Here is a 24,582-nt window from a genome sequence, read left to right on the forward strand (position 1 = left end):
AGGAAGCTCTTTGCCACCTTCTCCTCCCTCCTGAATCCCCCCCCTCCTCCCTCTCTGCAGATGACTTCGTCAACCATTTTGAAAAGAAGGTCGACGACATCCGATCCTCGTTTGCTAAGTCAAACGACACCGCTGGTTCTGCTCACACTGCCCTACCCTGTGCTCTGACCTCTTTCTCCCCTCTCTCTCCAGATGAAATCTCGCTTCTTGTGACGGCCGGCCGCCCAACAACCTGCCCGCTTGACCCTATCCCCTCCTCTCTTCTCCAGACCATTTCCGGAGACCTTCTCCCTTACCTCACCTCGCTCATCAACTCATCCCTGACCGCTGGCTATGTCCCTTCCGTCTTCAAGAGAGGGAGAGTTGCACCCCTTCTGAAAAAACCTACACTCGATCCCTCCGATGTCAACAACTACAGACCAGTATCCCTTCTTTCTTTTCTCTCCAAAACTCTTGAACGTGCCGTCCTTGGCCAGCTCTCCCACTATCTCTCTCAGAATGACCTTCTTGATCCAAATCAGTCAGGTTTCAAGACTAGTCATTCAACTGAGACTGCTCTTCTCTGTATCACGGAGGCGCTCCGCACTGCTAAAGCTAACTCTCTCTCCTCTGCTCTCATCCTTCTAGACCTATCGGCTGCCTTCGATACTGTGAACCATCAGATCCTCCTCTCCACCCTCTCCGAGTTGGGCATCTCCGGCGCGGCCCACGCTTGGATTGCGTCCTACCTGACAGGTCGCTCCTACCAGGTGGCGTGGCGAGAATCTGTCTCCTCACCACGCACTCTCACCACTGGTGTCCCCCAGGGCTCTGTTCTAGGCCCTCTCCTATTCTCGCTATACACCAAGTCACTTGGCTCTGTCATAACCTCACATGGTCTCTCCTATCATTGCTATGCAGACGACACACAATTAATCTTCTCCTTTCCCCCTTCTGATGACCAGGTGGCGAATCGCATCTCTGCATGTCTGGCAGACATATCAGTGTGGATGACGGATCACCACCTCAAGCTGAACCTCGGCAAGACGGAGCTGCTCTTCCTCCCGGGGAAGGACTGCCCGTTCCATGATCTCGCCATCACGGTTGACAACTCCATTGTGTCCTCCTCCCAGAGCGCTAAGAACCTTGGCGTGATCCTGGACAACACCCTGTCGTTCTCAACTAACATCAAGGCGGTGGCCCGTTCCTGTAGGTTCATGCTCTACAACATCCGCAGAGTACGACCCTGCCTCACACAGGAAGCGGCGCAGGTCCTAATCCAGGCACTTGTCATCTCCCGTCTGGGTTACTGCAACTCGCTGTTGGCTGGGCTCCCTGCCTGTGCCATTAAACCCCTACAACTCATCCAGAACGCCGCAGCCCGTCTGGTGTTCAACCTTCCCAAGTTCTCTCACGTCACCCCGCTCCTCCGCTCTCTCCACTGGCTTCCAGTTGAAGCTCGCATCCGCTACAAGACCATGGTGCTTGCCTACGGAGCTGTGAGGGGAACGGCACCGCAGTACCTCCAGGCTCTGATCAGGCCCTACACCCAAACAAGGGCACTGCGTTCATCCACCTCTGGCCTGCTCGCCTCCCTACCACTGAGGAAGTACAGTTCCCGCTCAGCCCAGTCAAAACTGTTCGCTGCTCTGGCCCCCCAATGGTGGAACAAACTCCCTCACGACGCCAGGACAGCGGAGTCAATCACCACCTTCCGGAGACACCTGAAACCCCACCTCTTTAAGGAATACCTAGGATAGGATAAAGTAATCCTTCTCACCCCCCCCTTAAATGATTTAGATGCACTATTGTAAGTGGCTGTTCCACTGGATGTCATAAGGTGAATTCACCAATTTGTAAGTCGCTCTGGATAAGAGCGTCTGCCAAATGACTTAAATGTAAATGTAATGCACACGCACACACACACACAGTCTTGTATAACTAACCTTGTGGGAACACAATTCAGTCCCATTCAAAATCCTATTTTCTCTAACCTCTAATCCTAACAGGTACCCTAACCCTAATCCTAACCTTAACCTCAAAACCTAACCTTAACCCTATACCTAACCATAGATCCTAACCTTAACACTAATTATAAGTTAACCCTGAACCCCCTAGACAAAGCATTTGACCTTGTGGGGACTAACAAAATGTCCCCACAAGTATAGTTAAACACACACACACACACACACCCACACACACACACACACACACACACACACACACACACACACACACACACACACACACACACACACACACACACACACACACACACACACACACACACACACACACACACTTATTCAAACTGTAGACGGGATTCATATCATGCATTAATACTCTGTATGTTAATTTCCAACTTATTTCAAATGTAACGTGAATGTAAATCCATTGCCATGAATAGCATCCACTTAGGAATGGGCTGAAATCATCTCAATGCAGAATGATGGATTTGCATAATTTCCCCTTGGCCGATGGGTTAATTTAGGGGACTGGTTCATAGGAACCCAATCTCTTTCAAAAGTCAAAAGCAGAAAAATGTGGGTAAAGGTTATTTTTGCAGCAATGAAAGAGTCTCATGCCACGCCAGTGTATCCAGCATAGAATAATATCACTATTCATGAATTCAACCCCAGGCAGGAAAAATCCATCTAACCCAACTCATGACCCAACCATCTTACTCTTATCAATAAGCTGGTTTGTCTCTTTCTCTCTTTCTCTCTCTCTTTCTCTCTCTCTCTCTCTCTCTCGCTCTCTCTCTTTCTCTCTCTCTCCCTTTCTCTGAGAAAAAAACATGATGTATTTACAGTACCAGTCAAAAGTTTGGACACACCTTCTCATTCCAGGGTTTGTCATTTATTTGTACTATTTTCTACATTGTAAAATAATAGTGAAGACATCAAAACTATTAAATAACACATATGGAATCATGAAGTATTTGAGATTTTTCAAAGTAGCCACCCTTTGCCTTGATGAAAGCTTTGCACACTCTTGGCATTCGCTCAACCAGCTTCATGAGGTAGTCACATGGAATGCATTTCAATGAACAGGTGTGCCTTGTTAAAAGTTAATTTGTGGAATTTCTTTCCTTCTTAATGTGTTTGAGCCAATCAGTTATGTTGTGACAAGCTACGGGTGGTATACAGAAGATAGCCCTATTTGGTAAAATACCAAGTCCATATTATGACAAGAACAGCTCAAATAAGCAAAGATAAACAACAGTCCATCATTACTTTAAGACATGAAGGTCAATCAGGAACATTTCAAGAACTTTTAAAGTTTCTTTAAGTGCAGTCGCAAAAATCATCAAGAGCTATGATGATTTGTCTTTCACCAGGACAATGACCCAACACACCTCCAGGCTGTGTAAGGGCTATTTGACAAGAAGGAGAGTGATGGAGTGCTGCATCAATGACCTGGCCTCCACAATCACCCGACCTCAAAACAACTGAGATGGTTTGGGATGAGTTGGACCGCAGAGTGAAGGAAAAGTGCACAGCATATGTGCAAACTCCTTCAAGAATGTTGGGAAAAGCATACCAGGTGAAGCTGGTTGAGATAATTGCAAAGCTGTCATCAAGGCAAGGGTGGCTACTTTGAAGAATCTAAAATTGAAAATATATTTTGATTTGTTTAACACTTTTTGGTTACTACATGACTACAAGGCGATCTGTTTCACAATCCTCTCTACTCTACCGCTCTCCCCCCTCTCACCTTCCCTCCTCTCTCCTCTCCCTTTCACTCTCTCTCTTATCCAGCTCTCCTGCGTATACTCTCCCTGCCTCTCCCCTGGTGGGCTCTATGATTGGGTGACATCATCACCTGTTCACGCCCTTCCACACACACGCACACACCGTCGCCCCGTCGGAAGCAAGAGGACAAAGCCCCAGCAGCTCCCACACATGTACCCTGTGTTTGATCCATTGTTATGGAGGAGCACAATGCCCCGTGAATAAACACACACGTATATGTGCATAAGCGTAAATACACACACACACACACACACACACACACACACACACACACACACACACACACACACACACACACACACACACACAGAGAGAGAGATGTGCACACACGACATGTTGACTGACAGGCACACACACACATATGGTACACACACTCTCACACCAACTGGGCATTTCACTCATTTGTAAAAGATCAGGTGCACAGAACTAGCCACCAGCAGTTAGCTTTACCTTATTATATTTTACTGCAAATGAAACATGATCAGACAAGCAGTGTTGTATAATAATAGCTACTCAATATCCTTTTCATATTTCTAAACGGACTCTACTGGGAAATATAATAAAACAGCTGTTGTACTGAAACTACATTTGCAGAATAATTATAACAATAACAGACAAGCTGATATTGCGGTGCTGAGTCCCAAACTGACATCCTTTACTGTTCTACTACCTCCTGTGACCATCATACACTCATAGAAAAAAAGGGTTCCAAAATGGTTCTTCGGCTGTCCCCATATGAGCACCCTTTTTGGTTCCGGGTAAAAACCCTTTTTTGGTTCCAGGTAGAACCATTTTGGGTTCCATGTAGACCCCTCTGTGTAAAGAACCCTCTGTGTAAACATGGAACCAGAAAGGGTTCTACATGGAACCAACAAGGGTTCTTCAAAGGTTTCTCTTATGGGGACAGCCAGAGAACCCTTTTAGGTTCTAGACAGCACCTTTTTTTCTAAGAGGGTAGCGGGGGCCATTTCAATTTTGATTACTCAACTCAGGATCTAAATAACCTTTATAGACAATAACAGCACAATACCAATTGACGAGTTGGATTGCAGTACATTTCCTGGATTGATTGTGTTGGGAGGGCATTAACCTATTGCAGCCCTGTTGTCCACCCCAAGGACCAATAGCCTATAATATCTACATACCTGAACCAATCAAAAATAAACAGAAATAAAACAATGTCTGCTGAGTGACAGTGAGGTGAAAAAGCTGAATGCAACTGGTCTGTATTCACCCACCATTCAGCTTCCTGCCTCTCCCTCGCTCTCTCCCCTCCTGTTTCTACTTCTACATTTGTGTCTGTCTCTCTCTCATCTCTGTTTCTCTTTCTCTCTCTTTCTATCCCCTACCCATTCTCTCCCTCTCATCTCTCTCCCCCTCTGTTTCTCTTGTTATATCACCTGCCCCCATCTTTTTCTCTCTCTACCTCCCGTACTCTTTCTCCCTCTTTCTCTCTCTCTGTCCAGTGTGTCTGCTGACTGGACAGTTGAGCTCCATGGAAACTGCTAATGAGTCCAGTTTTTGGATCTTATCTCCCTCTGGCTGGCCGGCTCTCTCTCTGCTTGCATTGGGCTAGCTGTATTAGCCGCCTTACCGATAACTATGGATGTGTCCCAAAAGGCACCCTATTCCGTATAAAGTGCTCTACTTTTGACCAGAGCGCTACTGTATGTGCCCTGGTCAAAAGTAGTGCACTATATGTAGGGAATAGGTTGTCATTTGGGGCACATCCTATGTGGAGACTTGATCACTATCTATTGATCCTCAATCCATCCATGGACCAACAGAGGAAATAGAAGAGTAACAGAATCCAATATGGAGATTGCACTTATAAACATGTTATTATATTTACTAGCCATTTTACTCTTGTTGTTTTCAAAAGGTAAGTCCTAATTGAAGTGAAGGGTAATTGAAAATCAATGAAAGATTGTTTTAGAGGCCACAAATATTCGAAATGGAATAAAAGGAAAAAGCCATGCAACCAAAAACAACAACGCCAAATTCACTTTCCACAATACAAGAATGCAGCTAGCTGAAAGTAAATCAGGGAAAGACAATGCACTGCATACTTAGCAGGGGAAGTGTGTTTTTTTTCTTGCCCCAAAACAGGATGTCTTTCAAAGCCAAACTTTTTAGGGTTTTTTTTCACAGGGATTCTTCTTCTTTTGCTGTCTGAGCATAGGGCCTCTTCTGTCCAGCCATGTGCTTTCAGGACCCTTGAACACACACACATGCATGCACACGCACATGCGCACACACACGCGCACACACACGCGCACACATTAACACACACACACACACACACATTAACACACACACACACACACACACACACACACACACACACACACACACACACACACACACACACACACACACACACACACACACACACACACACACACACACACACACACACACACACACACACACACACACACACACATCCTTTACTGATGTCCAGCGCAGGAGTTCAATTCTACCAGCCCCAGCCAAGTCCTTCTAGGTCCCTGCTGTGCTCATTCCATAGAGAGGGCCCCTCTACTCCTCTAGACTTCAGGAGTTGGTGCCCAGTTCCTTGCACAACCACTGCCAAGCCTCACTGGCACGGTTAAGTACCCCTCTAAAAACTGATTTGTCAATGCAGCACTCATAAATAAACATAATATTAAAAGGAAAGGGTGTAGGAAACCATCATACTCAAGCCACCGTATCACACCGTATCACTGGGAAGGTACGATTTTAGTTTCTCATTGGTTCTGGGAACGAAGCCATCATTTTCCTGTCCGTTTTTTTAAACGTTCTGAGAACGGAAGTGAACATTTTGCCTGTTCTGGGAACTTTTTTTAGATTGCATGGAGGTTCTGAGAATGTTTTTACTATGTTTCCCTGAAAGTTTTCCTGGGAGGTTTTATTAACGTTATGAGAACTGACATTTTACGTTATTTGAAGGTAATTAAAATGGCAAAATAGCATTCTGAAAACATTCTCTAAATGCTGTAAATGTTTTGAATGAAATGTAAAGGTTATTTGGAGTTTTTCTTAATTATAACTTCCTGAAAACGTTTTCTGAATGTTTTAATAACACTGCTAGCTTAGTTTAACTGTTAACACCAAGCACAGACATGGAAATGAATTTACTTAGACATTAATCATGTGAACACATGTATTTTTGATTGTGGCACAGCGTCAGTGGTCTTCTGTTCTCTATCCATGGAAGTTGTCCACTGGGCCACCAGGATGGGGCTGGCCTGCTATGTTTTTAAAACTCATACAATGCTGTTTAATTTAGACTATTCAAACAGACCCCAATTTTTTTTATTTGTCTCGCGTTGTTAGTTGTAGGTGCGCTTGACTCAGCAGCCCGAGCAAAGTGTACCAATGTTGAACCATTTAATGTGTCTGAAGGTAGAACTCTGCCTACCCGGTAGGCCCAGAGTGCAATATAATTTCTAAACGGTCTGAGAATAACAACACTGGCAGGGCAATTCAAGCATAGCCAATATGCAGTGATAATGTATTGGGCCTATAACCTACTGCACAAGCCTCATTGCTACATAACTGTTTTTAATTGGTTAATGTTGCATAGGCTTATGTTTTTTAAGTTGTGGTAGATCTCGGCTTGCATTTTGACTCAGAAAGTAATCTTGACTCAGAAAAGGTTTGGTGACCATTGAGATAGAGGATAGAGAGATTTTTTTGGACAATGAGAATGGAATGTATTTGTTTTTAAATAACATTCTTAGAACTTTCTTTGAATGTTACTAATGTTTTCTTGTCTTTAAAAAAAAAGTTTTCTTAATGTTCTGAGAACATGACTTTAAATAGAATCATGAAGAAACCTGTAGGAAACGTTATGCTGAAGTACTGAAATTCGCACAGAAGAATGTTGTTTCTTAACATTCTCTGAACTATTTGAGAACATTCCCAATGTCAAACCAGTTGAAGAACGTTCATAGAACATGACCAAAAATCGAATTAAATGTAACCATGATTGAACTTTTAGGAAACGTTCCATTAAAGTAATGAAATACCAAGAAAATAACTTTTTTTGCCAAGTTCCTTAAATGTGCTCAGAATGTTCCAAAACTATCCTGCACCATTCCCAGATAGTTGTGGGAAGGTTGTATGCAAAACAACCATAGGACAACCACACACAAATGTCTGAGATGAAAATGATATAAGAGATAGCGATTCGGACGGCTAAGACATTTTCCAAATTCTCTGAGGGGTTGCCGTGACAACGCTGGCACTACTGCACTCTTCAAAGTGAAAAATATTTGTACTTTCCAACACTCCTGCAACCAATCCTGTTGTACTGTGAAACCAAAATAACTGTACCCAACAGCTAGATGCTCAGTGTCCCATCCGCCCCTCAGTGTTCCCCCAGTGCCCCATCCTGTCCTCCTTCTTACCTTGAGGTGAGAGAGCTGTCTCCTGTCATCTTCCAGCTGCCTCTTCTTATTCTCAATCTCTGTCTGCCTCTTCCTCTTCTCCTGTTGAAGTATAGGAAAAACACAGTCAGTATGTGAGGAGAAGACAATAAATGCAAACCAACAGTAAATAGTACGGATGGATGGATTATGGAACCCTGAAGATTCCTAAGTAAGTTGTAAGTGCTAGCAACAACATGATGGTGAGTTTGATTCCTGCATGGGCCAAATATACAGAGATAAGCTTTTCCAGGCCATTTCCCCCTACAAAGTACAGAGGAAACCATATACACTCTCCTCCTAAAGAGGTCTTAACTGCAACAATTACAGACTTTGGCATGTGCTATGTCATTGACGATTAAGCTTGGGGCCCTGAGTCTGAACCCCGCCCTGTGCAACTGGGTCCTGGACTTCCTGATGGTGGTGAAGTTAGGAAACAACACCTCCACTTCACTGATCCTCAACACAGGGAACCCACAAGGGTACGTGCTCAGCCCCCTCCGGTACTACCTGTTCACCCATGACTGCATGGCCACGCACGCCTCGAACTCAATCATCAAGTTTGCTGACGACACAACAGTGGTAGGCCTGATTACCAACAATGACGAGACATCCTACAGGGAGGAGGGTGAGGGCCCTGGCGGAGTGGTGCCACGAAAATAACCTCTCCCTCAACATCAACAAAACAAAGGAGCTGATCGTGGACTTTAGGAAACAGCAGAAGGAGCACGCCCCTATCCACATTGATGGGACCGCAGCGGAGAAAGTGAAAAGCTTCAAGTTCCCTCAGCGTAGACATCACTGACAGTGATGAGCCCCTCCTTTAGGCTTGTCATTTGGATGTGAGTTGTACGAAAGGACATTCTGGGCTGAACTTCGTATTGCGCTAATAAGATGTCTAATCTAAATCAATGTGTGCTCTATGTTGAGAATAGAGAAGGTTTTATAGAAATTGTTGATTTGAGGTTATAGGAACACATGGCATGACTAACTTTAACCTCTCTTATGCCCTAACACGACTTGTACTTCATATTCAACCTCCCAAAAATGGATGCACGCACATGAACACATGCATGCAAACACACACACAGACACAATGGGCCGTGCATTTCTCATTGTGACAGGGTATTATGTTTAAAAGGTCTGGCCATACTGGGCATGACTTCCTCTCTGTCCTGCCTCTCAGAGACGCCAGCTCCACAGAAACACAATACACAACCCTGCCAACTAGAGTCCAATCCGAGAGAATCCACTCGCCCCTAAACCCAGGCCTTTGTCGGGGCATAGTGGTAGAGGCTAGGGGTTGATTTGGGATTGTTCTCTTTCTATGCTGTAAATAGCAATCACCCTAGTCGGCTGAGGGCATGCCACATCCCTCTGTTTATCAAGGAAAAAGGTTCACTTCACTATCTGTGGCCCTATGAGAAGACCTGCAGACACACACACACACACACACACACACACACACACACACACACACACACACACACACACACACACACACACTGTCGCCTGGCTCCAACATGGTACATGGGAGAGAGAGTATATCTGCCACATCAGCTAAAGCTTCATCTGAAAGCAGTGGACTGTGGTGAAGAAGAGAGAATGATATGACCTGTCCCAACAATAGAAGGGGGAACCAAGGGCACAAGGAAGATGGCTGGCCCAGTGGCGCAGTTGGTTAAAGCACATAGCTCACAAAACTACAGCTGTGGGTTTGATTCCCACGTGGGAAGAATAACTGAATTAAGTTGCCTTAGACTTTATCATTATTATGGAAGGGAATGATGGGAATGATGGGAAATGAGTGTTATTAGCATTGACACTTGTGTTATTTACAGTGTCCATTTAAACTGTGCAGTCTTTCTGTAAGTTTTGCCCATGCAGCATTATTGAAAAGGGATAGAATTAAATTGAAAAACTGAGAGGAGAGACAAATTGAGGGAGATGGAGAAATAGAGAGGTACGGCAGAGAAATGAAATGAAGCAAAATCTTTAAAGATCGATTAGAGTGTGTGTGTGTGTGTGTGTGTGTGTGTGTGTGTGTGTGTGTGTGTGTGTGTGTGTGTGTGTGTGTGTGTGTGTGTGTGTGTGTGTGTGTGTGTGTGTGTGTGTGTGTGTGTGTGTGTGTGCAGATCGATTGGTGCATTAGAGACTGCATTACCCCTCTCTGTGGCTTACTAAAACCAAAAGACCAAAGAACAAAATGGAGGGAAGTTTGAGTGTATGTGTGGTAGGATGTGTGTGTATGTGTGAGAGGGTCGTGTGTGTGTATGTGTGATTGGGTGTGTGTGTGTGTGTGTGTGTGATAGGGTGTGTGTGTGTGTGTGTGTGTGTGCGTGCAATAAAGATATAGAAAGAGAGGAAGGAGAGAGAGGGGAGAGAGAGAGAGTAGAGAGAGGGGAGAGAGAGAGTCGAGAGAGGGGAGAGAGAGAGAGTAGAGAGAGGGGGGAGAGAGAGTCAAGAGAGGGGAGAGAGAGAGTAGAGAGAGGGGAGAGAGAGAGGAGAGAGAGAGGAGAGAGGGGAGAGAGAGAGTTGAGAGAGGGGAGAGAGAGAGAGTAAAGAGAGGGAAGAGAGGGGAGAGAGAGAGTCGAGAGAGAGTAGAGAGAGGGGAGAGAGAGAGTAGAGAGAGGGGAGAGAGAGAGTAGAGATAGAGGGGAGAGAGAGAGTAGAGAGAGGGGAGAGAGAGAGGAGAGAGTAGAGAGAGGAGAGAGAGAGAGTAGAGAGAGGGGAGAGAGAGAGTTGGGGGTGTCTTCAGAGGAAGACGCTGAAAGCCATGGGCTTTGGGATCAAAAGGTTTTATTTCTCCTTCCCCGTCGGTTGGCATTAATGATTAAAGCCACTAAAAAGGATACGCTCGTGGAACGCTTCGAGACGGAAATTAAAGTGGAGCAGGAAATCTCCCGTCAAACCCATCAAACCAAAACCAGTCCATCTACTACTGTATATAAACATATTAATTGCAATCGTTTCGCTGCTCAGTAATGTCGGAGTGCGCTGTGTACATTATACTGTATAGTAAGTGTTTTGGCCATGAGAGTGTAACGGTTGTGAACCACATATGGCAGGAGGATCTCATCACTTACCGCTATAGCCTGGAGTCTCTCCTGCTGTGACAGCCCCTCAGACATCCTGCCAGAGAGAGAGAGGGGGGGGGGAGAAAGGGAGGGAGGGGTGGAGAGAGAGAGAGAGAGAGAGAGAGAGAGAGAGAGAGAGAGAGAGAGAGAGAGAGAGAGAGCTAGTTAACTTGTTTAACAAAAAACCCACAAGACAATTGGCCGTGAAGACATCATTCTAAGAAATAGCCAGCCTTACAGGTTTGTGGTCTTGGATACCATGGGTCTCTTTGCATTTAAAACATAATGAGATGTATGGGAAAGGCCAGGTTGCATTCCTTAAACCCCTGGTTACCTTAATTACAAACTATTAACTTAATTTCACAAACAGGCATGAACGAACATCGCCCACCCTCTCCTTCTCTCTCCGTCGGTTTCAAACACACAGAGGTAACCCAATGTTGCAAAAGCATTCGTTCAAATGAATACCAGACAGTAAAGTAAGACCTAATAAATCGAAAGAAGAAGGACATCAATGATACACACACGGCAGAAAGGATAGGGAGGAGGTATTTGGGATATATTCATTTTTTCACTGCATGTGACAAATAAAATGTGAAACTTGAAACGCGCGCACACACACATACACAGAGAGAGCGAGCGAGAGAGAGAGAGAGAAATCTGGATTTCATCCTCCCGTCCCATTGACAGTTGTAATATCTAATTCCTGCCTGTCAAGCATTTTACTAGAGAGGAAACATATGTATGCGTCGATGCTTTCATACCTGAGGAATTCAGAGCATGTGCAGATCAGCTTTCATACACACATCCTTTCCTGGGTAGACTCCTAGTCATACTGTATATGCAATACTGTATGTGTATGGTTCATTGCTGGACTATAGCTGAATTAGGTCCGTTCAATTAGTTCACATCACTGACCCCCCCCGAATAAAAAGCAAATACTATAGCAAAGAAAGTAACAGCTCGTGCATAGGACTCAATAGGTGGAATGAAGCCCGGAAAATGACGACCACACAAATCGCTGATTCATTGGCAACAGCACGACTTGTCACAACCCACACAAGTTCTTTGACTTAAGAAAAGCATAAAAATACATATGACCAACACCTTAAAGGAACTATTGACTTATAAAATAGATACCACGGATAATTCTGTAGAACGTCCCCCTCACACGTTCTCATTTCGATATCTTTGTGGGGAAATAAGGATGCGCACGAACAGTCACCAATCACCACACGAGGTAATTCCATTTATCTCATGGAACAGGAAGAAAGAAATTGGAACAAGGGTCATTGAACAAAGAAAATACTGATGTCAGGCGATAATATGCTGCAGGCCTATTGTTGACAATGTTTCTCAAGCGCCTGTTTGGCTAATTGATTCCAGATATTCAGGCCACAAAAATGTGCGGCCACATATTCACACAGTCAAACACAATAAAACACATTAACACACAGTGAAAGTCATATGGTCCCACTTTACATGAAGTGCCCCAAAAAAACCTATGTACAGTATTTACCTGGTACTGTAGCTACATATGTAGATAGGTATAGTGTATTTACAGTGTAAGTAGGCTACAACTGTTGTCCAATTTGCAGTTTGTGTTATTAGACACATTTGAATCCTTATACGCATTATATTTGTAACTAAACTCAAATGAATGGTGGCCAAGTCTACCCTTACATCAGAACAATTGTTAAAGACTGCCAAACCATACCGTGTTTATATCACACCAGGGCTATTTCATCAGAGCCAGTCAGGATTGGTCCTCTCTCTGGCCAGTTTGAGTTTGGCCCTGGATTCATTTGGCTCCTCCAGGTTCCAGAGGATTGATCTGCCATGCATACCGTGCAGCAGCACTTGTCTCTACGCTCCAGTTGAGAGGTCTGTGTAAGAATGCCAGAAGGACAGCCTCTCCTTGACCTTTCAACCCCAGAGAACGTATAACAAGAGGACAATCTAGCCTCAAGCAGCAATGGCCAGTAGCTTAGTGGTAGCTTAGTAGAATAGGCAAGGACCAAGTTGAGTGAGTGCACTACTCAAGAGCCCTCATCTAAGAGAGCGATCGACATCCGTAGCAATGCATTGTCACTCTGGGCTAGCCAAGATGACCGACACCGGAATGACATAATTAGATAGATAACAGTAAGACAAGTTGAGCGTGAAATAGGGCGAGAGACAAGCTGAGGTTCAAGCTGGCTCAATATCATCTTTTTTCACGCTAGTTTTCTTTTGAGGGGGAGGGTGAAAATAATGGAATTCTTTCCTGGAGGAGACTGCAGGGGAACAGTGTCAAGAGAGAGAGAGAAAGTGCATCCAGCGAGAACGCAGGATGCAAGGCTGCCAATGTTTCCCCTTGCTTTCTCCACAGGCAGGTTGCAAAATCTCCCCGAAAAACTGCTAGACTTCCAATACCAAAATATGACATCAAGACATAATTTGTTATGAAGTCACGGTAGGGGAAACCTCAAGCTGCACACAGTGTCTCTCTCTCTCTCTCTCTCTCTCTACAACAGGGACAGTGACTCTTCATGTGCACTTACAATGCCTCACACGGTGTAATGACTGACCGCACGTCTCCTGGAAGGTCACAAGACAGACAGCCCGTCTGAGAAGCCTCAGAGCTCTGTATCAGAGCATGCTCCGATGGGAGAAGAGAGGGAGAGGAGAGGTATGCATCCCACCCAGACACCACCACCACTACCAGCACCCCTAGTACCATTCCATCCCAGACTGGAAGTGTGCTGGTCGGGAACGGCCCCCCTCTGATAGCCCTGTTTGAAAGATGAGACACACGGCATGCCATGAGGGAACACAGGAATGCCTGGCCTGCGCTGCAGCCCTACCCCGCCGGCCCCAACAACCCCTGCCACCCCAACATGTGTTTCCCATCCCCCAGGACCACCCCCTATATAACACACACCACCTGTAAAAATACCATGCGTTTTTTTGGGGCTCCTAAGTGAAATATATTTGGCTGCTTGGCTTACAGTGGAGAATGGTGTGAGAAGCTGAAGGGGTAAGCAGAGAAAGTGGAGAGCGGGTGGTTATAATTCACAACTAGGGTCTCAGGGTGAAACAGCAGAATTCAGCCTAGGACCATATCTATCAGACATTTTCATTCGCGTAGCCACTATGTCCCGGGGGCAGAATGCTATTAACGTGGCTCATCTTCAATGCTTACGCTAGGCTAATGCTAATGCTATGTGTGGCTGTGACTGCTGGGTCCGAGTATGCAGAATTCAGCAGAGCTGCATCATGTATGGGCTATTGTCTGGGGGAAATGCGTGCTTGCTGCTGTGTGCCCAGTCAGCAGCTTTGGGCTGACAGGTCGGAGAGAGAGGGAGAGGACAGGACAAAGCCATGTGCTGGCCACCATCGCTGCTGACTAATCTGAATGCTACCTATAGCACCCTCTAGGACACTGCATAAACGATGCTAGCATACACAGCGACACGTGCTTTATGCCTCAGCCTCAGCCACAGCTAGGCCAAATCCAAATCTGTATAAGTAAAGGCTATCTACCAATAAGTAAAGTCTATCCACCAATAAGTAAATGCTATCTAAATGGCGCCGGAGCAGAATGCAGACGTTTTATGTGTCCCCAACCAATTGTGTTTTTTTGTTTGTTTATCTGCGTTGTTTTTATTTTTTTACTAATATTGTACATGATGTTGCTGCTACCGTTTCTTATGACCGAAAATAACTTCTAGACATCAGGACTGCAATTACTCACCAAGGACTAGCAGAATCCTTTTTCTTCTTTCACGACTCTGACGAGCCGGAGGCAGAGGATATAGGGCTCCTTCGGGAACAGGCCCCGAGCCCCGTGATCTGAGTGTAGAGGAGGACGGAGAGAGGCCGGAGAGCGGGCTGCCTGCTGAGAATTCAAAGGCGATCTAATAAACCCCCACTTCCCTCAATTCTGCTAGCAAATGTGCAATCTTTGGACAATAAAATCGACGAGTTACGAAAAGATTAAACTACCAATGGGACATTAAAAACTGTAACATCTTCTGCTTATGGTTGAACGACGACAACATCAACATAAAGCTGTCTGGTTATACGATGTACCGGCAGGATAGGACAGCGGGACAGGACATGTTTTTTTTTTTGTAAAGAACAGCTGGTGCACGATATCTAAGGAAGTCTCAAGCTTTTGCTCGCCTGAGGTAGAGTTTCTCATGATAAGCTGTAGACCACACTACCTACCGAGAGAGTTTTCATCTGTATTCTTTGTAGCTGTTTACATAACACCACAGTCAGATGTTGGCACTAAGATAGCATTGAATGAGCTGTATTCCGCCATAAGCAAACAAGAAAACACTCACCCAGAGGCGGCGCTCCTAGTAGCCGGGGACTGTAATGCAGCGAAACTTAAATCAGATTTAGCAAATTTCTATCAGCATGTTAAATGCGCAACCAGAGGGAAAATAACTCTGGACCACCTATACTCCAAACACAGAGACTCATACAAAGCTCTCCCTCGCCCTCCATTTGGCAAATCTGACCATAATGCCGTCCTCCTGAATGCTGCTTACAAGCAAAAATTAAAGCAGGAACCATCAGGTACTAGATCAATAAAAAAGTGGTCAGATGAAGCAGATGCTAAGCTACAGGACTGCTTTGCTAGCACAGACTGGAATATGTTCCAGGATTCCTCCAATGGCATTGAGGAGTACACCACATCTGTCATTGGCTTCATCAATAAGTGCATAGATGATGTCATCCCCAGAGTGACCGTACGTACATACCCCAACCAGAATGCCATGGATTGCAGACAGCATCCATTTTCAAGGAGTGGGACTCTTAACCCGGAAGCTTATAAGAAATCTCGCTATGCCCTCCGAAGAACCATCAAACAGAGAAAGCATCAATACAGGACTAAGATCGAGTCGTACTACACCGGCTCTGAAGCTCGTCGGATGTGGCAGGGCTTGCAAACCATTACAGACCACAAAGGGAAGCACAGCCGAGAGCTGCCCAGTGACAAGAGCCTGCCAGATGAGCTAAACTACTTCTATGCTCGCTTTGAGGCAAATAACACTTCCGGTAAAGCACCAGCTGTACCAGAAGACTGTGTGATCACTGACATTTTCAACGTCTCCCTGTCCGAGTCTGTAATACCAACATGTTTCAAGCAGACCACCATAGTGCCTGTGCCCAATAACACTAAGGTAACCTACCTAAATGACTATCGACCTGTAGCACTCATGTCTGTAGCCATGAAGTGTTTTGAAAGACTGGTCATGGCTCACATCAACACCATCATCCCAGAAACCCTAGATCCACACCAATTTGCACATCACACCATGCAGTCTCTATTGCACTCCACACTGCCCTTTCCCACCTGGACAAAAGGAACACCTATGTGAGTTCAACATTATAGTGCCCTCAAGGCTCATCACTAAGCTAAGAACCCTGGGACTAAACACCTCCCTCTGCAACTGGATCCTGGAATTCCTGACAAGCCGCCTCCAGGTGGTAAGGGAAGGAAACAACATATCCGCCAAGCTGATCCTCAACACAGGGGCCCCTCAGGGGTGCGTGCTCAGTCCCCTCATGTACTCCCTGTTCACTCATGACTGCATGGCAAGGCACGACTCCAACACCATCATTAAATTTGCCGATGACATAACAGTGGTAGGCCTGATCACCGACAACAATGAGACAGCATATAGGGAGGAGGCCAGAGACCTGGCCGGGTGGTACCAGGACAACAACCTCTCCCTCAACATGATCAAGACAAAGGAGATGATTGTGAACCACAGGAAAAGGAGGACCGAGCACTCCCCCATTCTCATCAATGGGGCTGTAGTGGTGCAGGTGGGAGCTTCAAGTTCCTTGGTGTCCACATCACCAACAAACTAACATAATCCAAGCACACCAAGATAGTCGTGGCAAAACCTGTTCCCTCTCAGGAGACTGAAAATATTTGGCATGGGTCCCCAGATCCTCAAAAGGTTCTACAGCTGCACCATCGAGAGCATCCTGACTGGTTGCATCATTGTCTGATTTGGCAACTGCTCGGACTCTGACCACAAGGCACTACAGAGGGTAGTGTGAACTGCCCAGTACATCACTGGGGCCAAGCTTCCTGCCATCCAGGACCTCTATACCAGGCGGTGTCAGAGGAAGGCCATAAAAATTGTCAAAGACTCCAGCCACCCTAGTCATAGACTGTTCTCTCATGCTACCGCACGGCAAGCAGTACCGGGGCGCCTTGGTCCAAGAGGCTTCTAAACAGCTTCTACCTTCAAGCCATAAGACTCCTGAACATCTAGTCAAATGGCTACCCAGACTATTTGCATTGCCCCCCCACCCCCCTTAACTCTACCTACATGTACATACTACCTCAAATAACCGTTGCCCCTGTACATTGACTCTGTACCGGCACCCCCTGTATATATTGTTATTTTTTTACTGCGGCTCTTTAACTACTTGTTAATTTTATCTCTTATTCTTATCTGTATTTTTTTGAAACTGCACTGTTGGTTAGGGGCTCGTAAGTAAGCATTTCACTATTGTATTCGGCACATTTGATTTGATATCCACCAATAATTAAAGGCTATTCACCAATAAGTAAAGGCTATACACCAATAAGTAAAGGCTATTCACCAATAAGTAAAGGCTATCCACCAATAAGTAAAGGCTATTCACCAATAAGTAAAGGCTATTCACCAATAAGTAAAGGCTATTCACCAATAAGTAAAGGCTATTCACCAATAAGTAAAGGCTATCCAACAATAAGTAAAGTCTATTCACCAATAAGTAAAGGCTATCCAACAATAAGTAAAGTCTATCCAACAATAAGTAAAGGCTATTCACCAATAAGTAAAGGCTATTCACCAATAAGTAAAGGCTATTCACCAATAAGTAAAGGCTATTCACCAATAAGTAAAGGCTATCTACCAATAAGTAAAGGCTATCTACCAATAAGTAAATGCTATCTACCAATAAGTAAAGTCTATCCAACAATAAGTAAAGGCTATCCACCAATAAGTAAAGGCTATTCACCAATAAGTAAAGGCTATTCACCAATAAGTAAAGGCTATTCACCAATAAGTAAAGTCTATCCACCAATAAGTAAAGGCTATTCACCAATAAGTAAATGCTATCTACCAATAAGTAAAGGCTATTTACCAATAAGTAAATGCTATCTACCAATAAGTAAAGTCTATCCAACAATAAGTAAAGGCTATCCACCAATAAGTAAAGGCTATCTACCAATAAGTAAATGCTATCTACCAATAAGTAAAGGCTATTCACCAATAAGTAAAGGCTATTCACCAATAAGTAAAGTCTATCCACCAATAAGTAAAGGCTATTCACCAATAAGTAAATGCTATCTACCAATAAGTAAAGGCTATTTACCAATAAGTAAATGCTATCTACCAATAAGTAAAGTCTATCCAACAATAAGTAAAGGTTATCCACCAATAAGTAAATGATATCTACCAATAAGTAAAGGCTATTCACCAATAAGTAAATGCTATCTACCAATAAGTAAAGGCTATTTACCAATAAGTAAATGCTATCTACCAATAAGTAAAGTCTATCCAACAATAAGTAAAGGCTATCCACCAATAAGTAAATGCTATCTACCAATAAGTAAAGTCTATCCAACAATAAGTAAAGGCTATTCACCAATAAGTAAAGGCTATCCACCAATAAGTAAAGGCTATCTACCAATAAGTAAAGTCTATCCAACAATAAGTAAAGGCTTTCAACCAATAAGTAAAGGCTATCTACCAATAAGTAAAGGCTATCTACCAATAAGTAAAGTCTATCCAACAATAAGTAAAGGCTATTCACCAATAAGTAAATGCTATCTACCAATAAGTAAAGTCTATCCAACAATAAGTAAAGGCTTTCAACCAATAAGTGAAGGCTATCCACCAATAAGTAAATGCTATCTACCAATAAGTAAAGTCTATCCAACAATAAGTAAAGGCTATCTACCAATAAGTAAAGGCTATCTACCAATAAGTAAATGCTATCTACCAATAAGTAAAGTCTATCCAACAATAAGTAAAGGCTATCCACCAATAAGTAAAGGCTATTCACCAATAAGTAAAGGCTATTCACCAATAAGTAAAGGCTATTCACCAATAAGTAAAGTCTATCCACCAATAAGTAAAGGCTATTCACCAATAAGTAAATGCTATCTACCAATAAGTAAAGGCTATTTACCAATAAGTAAATGCTATCTACCAATAAGTAAAGTCTATCCAACAATAAGTAAAGGCTATCCACCAATAAGTAAAGGCTATCTACCAATAAGTAAATGCTATCTACCAATAAGTAAAGGCTATTCACCAATAAGTAAAGGCTATTCACCAATAAGTAAAGTCTATCCACCAATAAGTAAAGGCTATTCACCAATAAGTAAATGCTATCTACCAATAAGTAAAGGCTATTTACGAATAAGTAAATGCTATCTACCAATAAGTAAAGTCTATCCAACAATAAGTAAAGGCTATCCACCAATAAGTAAATGCTATCTACCAATAAGTAAAGGCTATTCACCAATAAGTAAATGCTATCTACCAATAAGTAAAGGCTATTTACCAATAAGTAAATGCTATCTACCAATAAGTAAAGTCTATCCAACAATAAGTAAAGGCTATCCACCAATAAGTAAATGCTATCTACCAATAAGTAAAGTCTATCCAACAATAAGTAAAGGCTATTCACCAATAAGTAAAGGCTATCCACCAATAAGTAAAGGCTATCTACCAATAAGTAAAGTCTATCCAACAATAAGTAAAGGCTTTCAACCAATAAGTAAAGGCTATCTACCAATAAGTAAAGGCTATCTACCAATAAGTAAAGTCTATCCAACAATAAGTAAAGGCTATTCACCAATAAGTAAATGCTATCTACCAATAAGTAAAGTCTATCCAACAATAAGTAAAGGCTTTCAACCAATAAGTAAAGGCTATCCACCAATGAGTAAATGCTATCTACCAATAAGTAAAGTCTATCCAACAATAAGTAAAGGCTATCCACCAATAAGTAAAGGCTTTCAACCAATAAGTAAAGTCTATCCAACAATAAGTAAAGGCTTTCAACCAATAAGTAAATGCTATCTACCAATAAGTAAAGTCTATCCAACAATAAGTAAAGGCTATTCACCAATAAGTAAAGGCTATCTACTAATAAGTAAAGGCTATCCACCAATAAGTAAAGGCTATTCACCAATAAGTAAAGTCTGTCCAACAATAAGTAAAGGCTATTCACCAATAAGTAAAGGCTATCTACCAATAAGTAAAGGCTATCCACCAATAAGTAAAGGCTATTTACCAATAAGTAAAGGCTATCCACCAATAAGTAAAGTCTATCCACCAATAAGTAAATGCTATCTACCAATAAGTAAAGTCTATCCAACAATAAGTAAAGGCTTTCAACCAATAAGTAAATGCTATCTACCAATAAGTAAAGTCTATCCAACAATAAGTAAAGGCTATTCACCAATAAGTAAAGGCTATCTACCAATAAGTAAAGGCTATTCACCAATAAGTAAAGGCTATTCACCAATAAGTAAAGGCTATTCACCAATAAGTAAAGGCTATTCACCAATAAGTAAAGTCTATCCACCAATAAGTAAAGGCTATTCACCAATAAGTAAATGCTATCTACCAATAAGTAAAGGCTATTTACCAATAAGTAAATGCTATCTACCAATAAGTAAAGTCTATCCAACAATAAGTAAAGGCTATCCACCAATAAGTAAAGGCTATCTACCAATAAGTAAATGCTATCTACCAATAAGTAAAGGCTATTCACCAATAAGTAAAGGCTATTCACCAATAAGTAAAGTCTATCCACCAATAAGTAAAGGCTATTCACCAATAAGTAAATGCTATCTACCAATAAGTAAAGGCTATTTACGAATAAGTAAATGCTATCTACCAATAAGTAAAGTCTATCCAACAATAAGTAAAGGCTATCCACCAATAAGTAAATGCTATCTACCAATAAGTAAAGGCTATTCACCAATAAGTAAATGCTATCTACCAATAAGTAAAGGCTATTTACCAATAAGTAAATGCTATCTACCAATAAGTAAAGTCTATCCAACAATAAGTAAAGGCTATCCACCAATAAGTAAATGCTATCTACCAATAAGTAAAGTCTATCCAACAATAAGTAAAGGCTATTCACCAATAAGTAAAGGCTATCCACCAATAAGTAAAGGCTATCTACCAATAAGTAAAGTCTATCCAACAATAAGTAAAGGCTTTCAACCAATAAGTAAAGGCTATCTACCAATAAGTAAAGGCTATCTACCAATAAGTAAAGTCTATCCAACAATAAGTAAAGGCTATTCACCAATAAGTAAATGCTATCTACCAATAAGTAAAGTCTATCCAACAATAAAAGGCTTTCAACCAATAAGTAAAGGCTATCCACCAATGAGTAAATGCTATCTACCAATAAGTAAAGTCTATCCAACAATAAGTAAAGGCTATCCACCAATAAGTAAAGGCTTTCAACCAATAAGTAAAGTCTATCCAACAATAAGTAAAGGCTTTCAACCAATAAGTAAATGCTATCTACCAATAAGTAAAGTCTATCCAACAATAAGTAAAGGCTATTCACCAATAAGTAAAGGCTATCTACTAATAAGTAAAGGCTATCCACCAATAAGTAAAGGCTATTCACCAATAAGTAAAGTCTGTCCAACAATAAGTAAAGGCTATTCACCAATAAGTAAAGGCTATCTACCAATAAGTAAAGGCTATCCACCAATAAGTAAAGGCTATTTACCAATAAGTAAAGGCTATCCACCAATAAGTAAAGTCTATCCACCAATAAGTAAATGCTATCTACCAATAAGTAAAGTCTATCCAACAATAAGTAAAGGCTTTCAACCAATAAGTAAATGCTATCTACCAATAAGTAAAGTCTATCCAACAATAAGTAAAGGCTATTCACCAATAAGTAAAGGCTATCTACCAATAAGTAAAGGCTATTCACCAATAAGTAAAGGCTATTCACCAATAAGTAAAGGCTATTCACCAATAAGTAAAGGCTATTCACCAATAAGTAAAGTCTATCCACCAATAAGTAAAGGCTATCCACCAATAAGTAAAGTCTATCCAACAATAAGTAAAGGCTATTCACCAATAAGTAAAGGCTATCTACCAATAAGTAAAGGCTATCTACCAATAAGTAAAGGCTATCCACCAATAAGTAAAGGCTATTTACCAATAAGTAAAGGCTATTTACCAATAAGTAAAGGCTATTTACCAATAAGTAAAGGCTATTCACCAATAAGTAAAGGCTATCTACCAATAAGTAAAGTCTATCCAACAATAAGTAAAGGCTATTCACCAATAGGTAAAGGCTATCTACCAATAAGTAAAGGCTATCCACCAATAAGTAAAGGCTATTTACCAATAAGTAAAGGCTATCCACCAATAAGTAAAGGCTATTCACCAATAAGTAAAGGCTATTCACCAATAAGTAAAGGCTATTCACCAATAAGTAAAGTCTATCCACCAATAAGTAAAGGCTATTTACAAATAAGTAAAGTCTATTTACCAATAAGTAAAGGCTATTTACCAATAAGTAAAGGCTATTTACCAATAAGTAGAGGCTATTTACCAATAAGTAAAGGCTATTCACCAATAAGTAAAGTCTATCCAACAATAAGTAAAGGCTATTCACCAATAAGTAAAGGCTATTTACAAATAAGTAAAGGCTATTTACCAATAAGTAAAGTCTATCCACCAATAAGTAAAGGCTATTTACAAATAAGTAAAGTCTATCCACCAATAAGTAAAGTCTATCCACCAATAAGTAAAGGCTATTTACCAATAAGTAAAGGCTATTCACCAATAAGTAAAGGCTATTTACCAATAAGTAAAGGCTATTCACCAATAAGTAAAGGCTATTTACCAATAAGTAAAGGCTATTCACCAATAAGTAAAGTCTATCCACCAATAAGTAAAGGCTATTTACAAATAAGTAAAGGCTATTTACCAATAAGTAAAGGCTATTTACCAATAAGTAAAGGCTATTTATCAATAAGTAGAGGCTATTTACCAATAAGTAAAGGCTATTCACCAATAAGTAAAGTCTATCCAACAATAAGTAAAGGCTATTCACCAATAAGTAAAGGCTATTTACAAATAAGTAAAGGCTATTTACAAATAAGTAAAGGCTATTCACCAATAAGTAAAGTCTATCCAACAATAAGTAAAGTCTATCCACCAATAAGTAAAGGCTATTTACAAATAAGTAAAGGCTATTTACCAATAAGTAAAGGCTATTTACCAATAAGTAAAGGCTATTTACCAATAAGTAGAGGCTATTTACCAATAAGTAAAGGCTATTCACCAATAAGTAAAGTCTATCCAACAATAAGTAAAGGCTATTCACCAATAAGTAAAGTCTATCCAACAATAAGTAAAGGCTATTCACCAATAAGTAAAGTCTATCCAACAATAAGTAAAGGCTATCCACCAATAAGTAAAGGCTATTCACCAATAAGTAAAGGCTATTCACCAATAATTAAAGTCTATCCAACAATAAGTAAAGGCTATCCAACAATAGGTAAAGACTATTCACCAATAAGTAAAGGCTATTCACCAATAAGTAAAGTCTATCCAACAATAAGTAAAGGCTATTCACCAATAAGTAAAGGCTATTCACCAATAAGTAAAGGCTATTCACCAATAAGTAAAGGCTATCCACCAATAAGTAAAGGCTATTCACCAATAAGTAAAGGCTATCTACCAATAAGTAAAGGCTATCCACCAATAAGTAAAGGCTATTTACCAATAAGTAAAGGCTATTCACCAATAAGTAAAGTCTATCCAACAATAAGTAAAGGCTATTCACCAATAAGTAAAGTCTATCCAACAATAAGTAAAGTCTATCCACCAATAAGTAAAGGCTATTTAAGTAAAGTCTATTCAATAAGTAAAGGCTATTCACCAATAAGTAAAGTCTATCCACCAATAAGTAAAGGCTATTCACCAATAAGTAAAGTCTATCCAACAATAAGTAAAGTCTATCCAACAATAAGTAAAGTCTATTCACCAATAAGTAAAGTCTATCCAACAATAAGTAAAGTCTATCCAACAATAAGTAAAGGCTATTCACCAATAAGTAAAGGCTATTCACCAATAAGTAAAGTCTATCCACCAATAAGTAAAGGCTATTTACCAATAAGTAAAGGCTATTTACCAATAAGTAAAGGCTATTTACCAATAAGTAAAGGCTATTTACCAATAAGTAAAGGCTATTTACCAATAAGTAAATGCTATTTACCAATAAGTAAAGGCTATTCACCAATAAGTAAAGTCTATCCAACAATAAGTAAAG

The 24,582-nt window shown here is 41.6% G+C and overlaps 1 protein-coding gene across 2 annotated transcripts in view; it reads right to left on the minus strand.

Moving 5' to 3' along the window:
* Positions 1-24,582, minus strand: part of LOC135512632 (paralemmin-1-like) — an 80,883-nt gene that overhangs the window by 19,412 nt on the left and 36,889 nt on the right. For both annotated transcript variants that reach the window (XM_064934856.1, XM_064934855.1), the window contains exons 2-3: positions 11,254-11,299; positions 8,150-8,230 (exon numbers count right to left, since the gene is read on the minus strand). In XM_064934856.1, coding sequence (XP_064790928.1) covers positions 8,150-8,230; positions 11,254-11,299 — 127 coding nt within the window. The remainder of the gene's footprint in view (positions 1-8,149; positions 8,231-11,253; positions 11,300-24,582) is intronic.

This window comes from Oncorhynchus masou, chromosome 24 (assembly GCF_036934945.1).
Source record: "Oncorhynchus masou masou isolate Uvic2021 chromosome 24, UVic_Omas_1.1, whole genome shotgun sequence".
Lineage (NCBI taxonomy): Eukaryota > Metazoa > Chordata > Actinopteri > Salmoniformes > Salmonidae > Oncorhynchus > Oncorhynchus masou.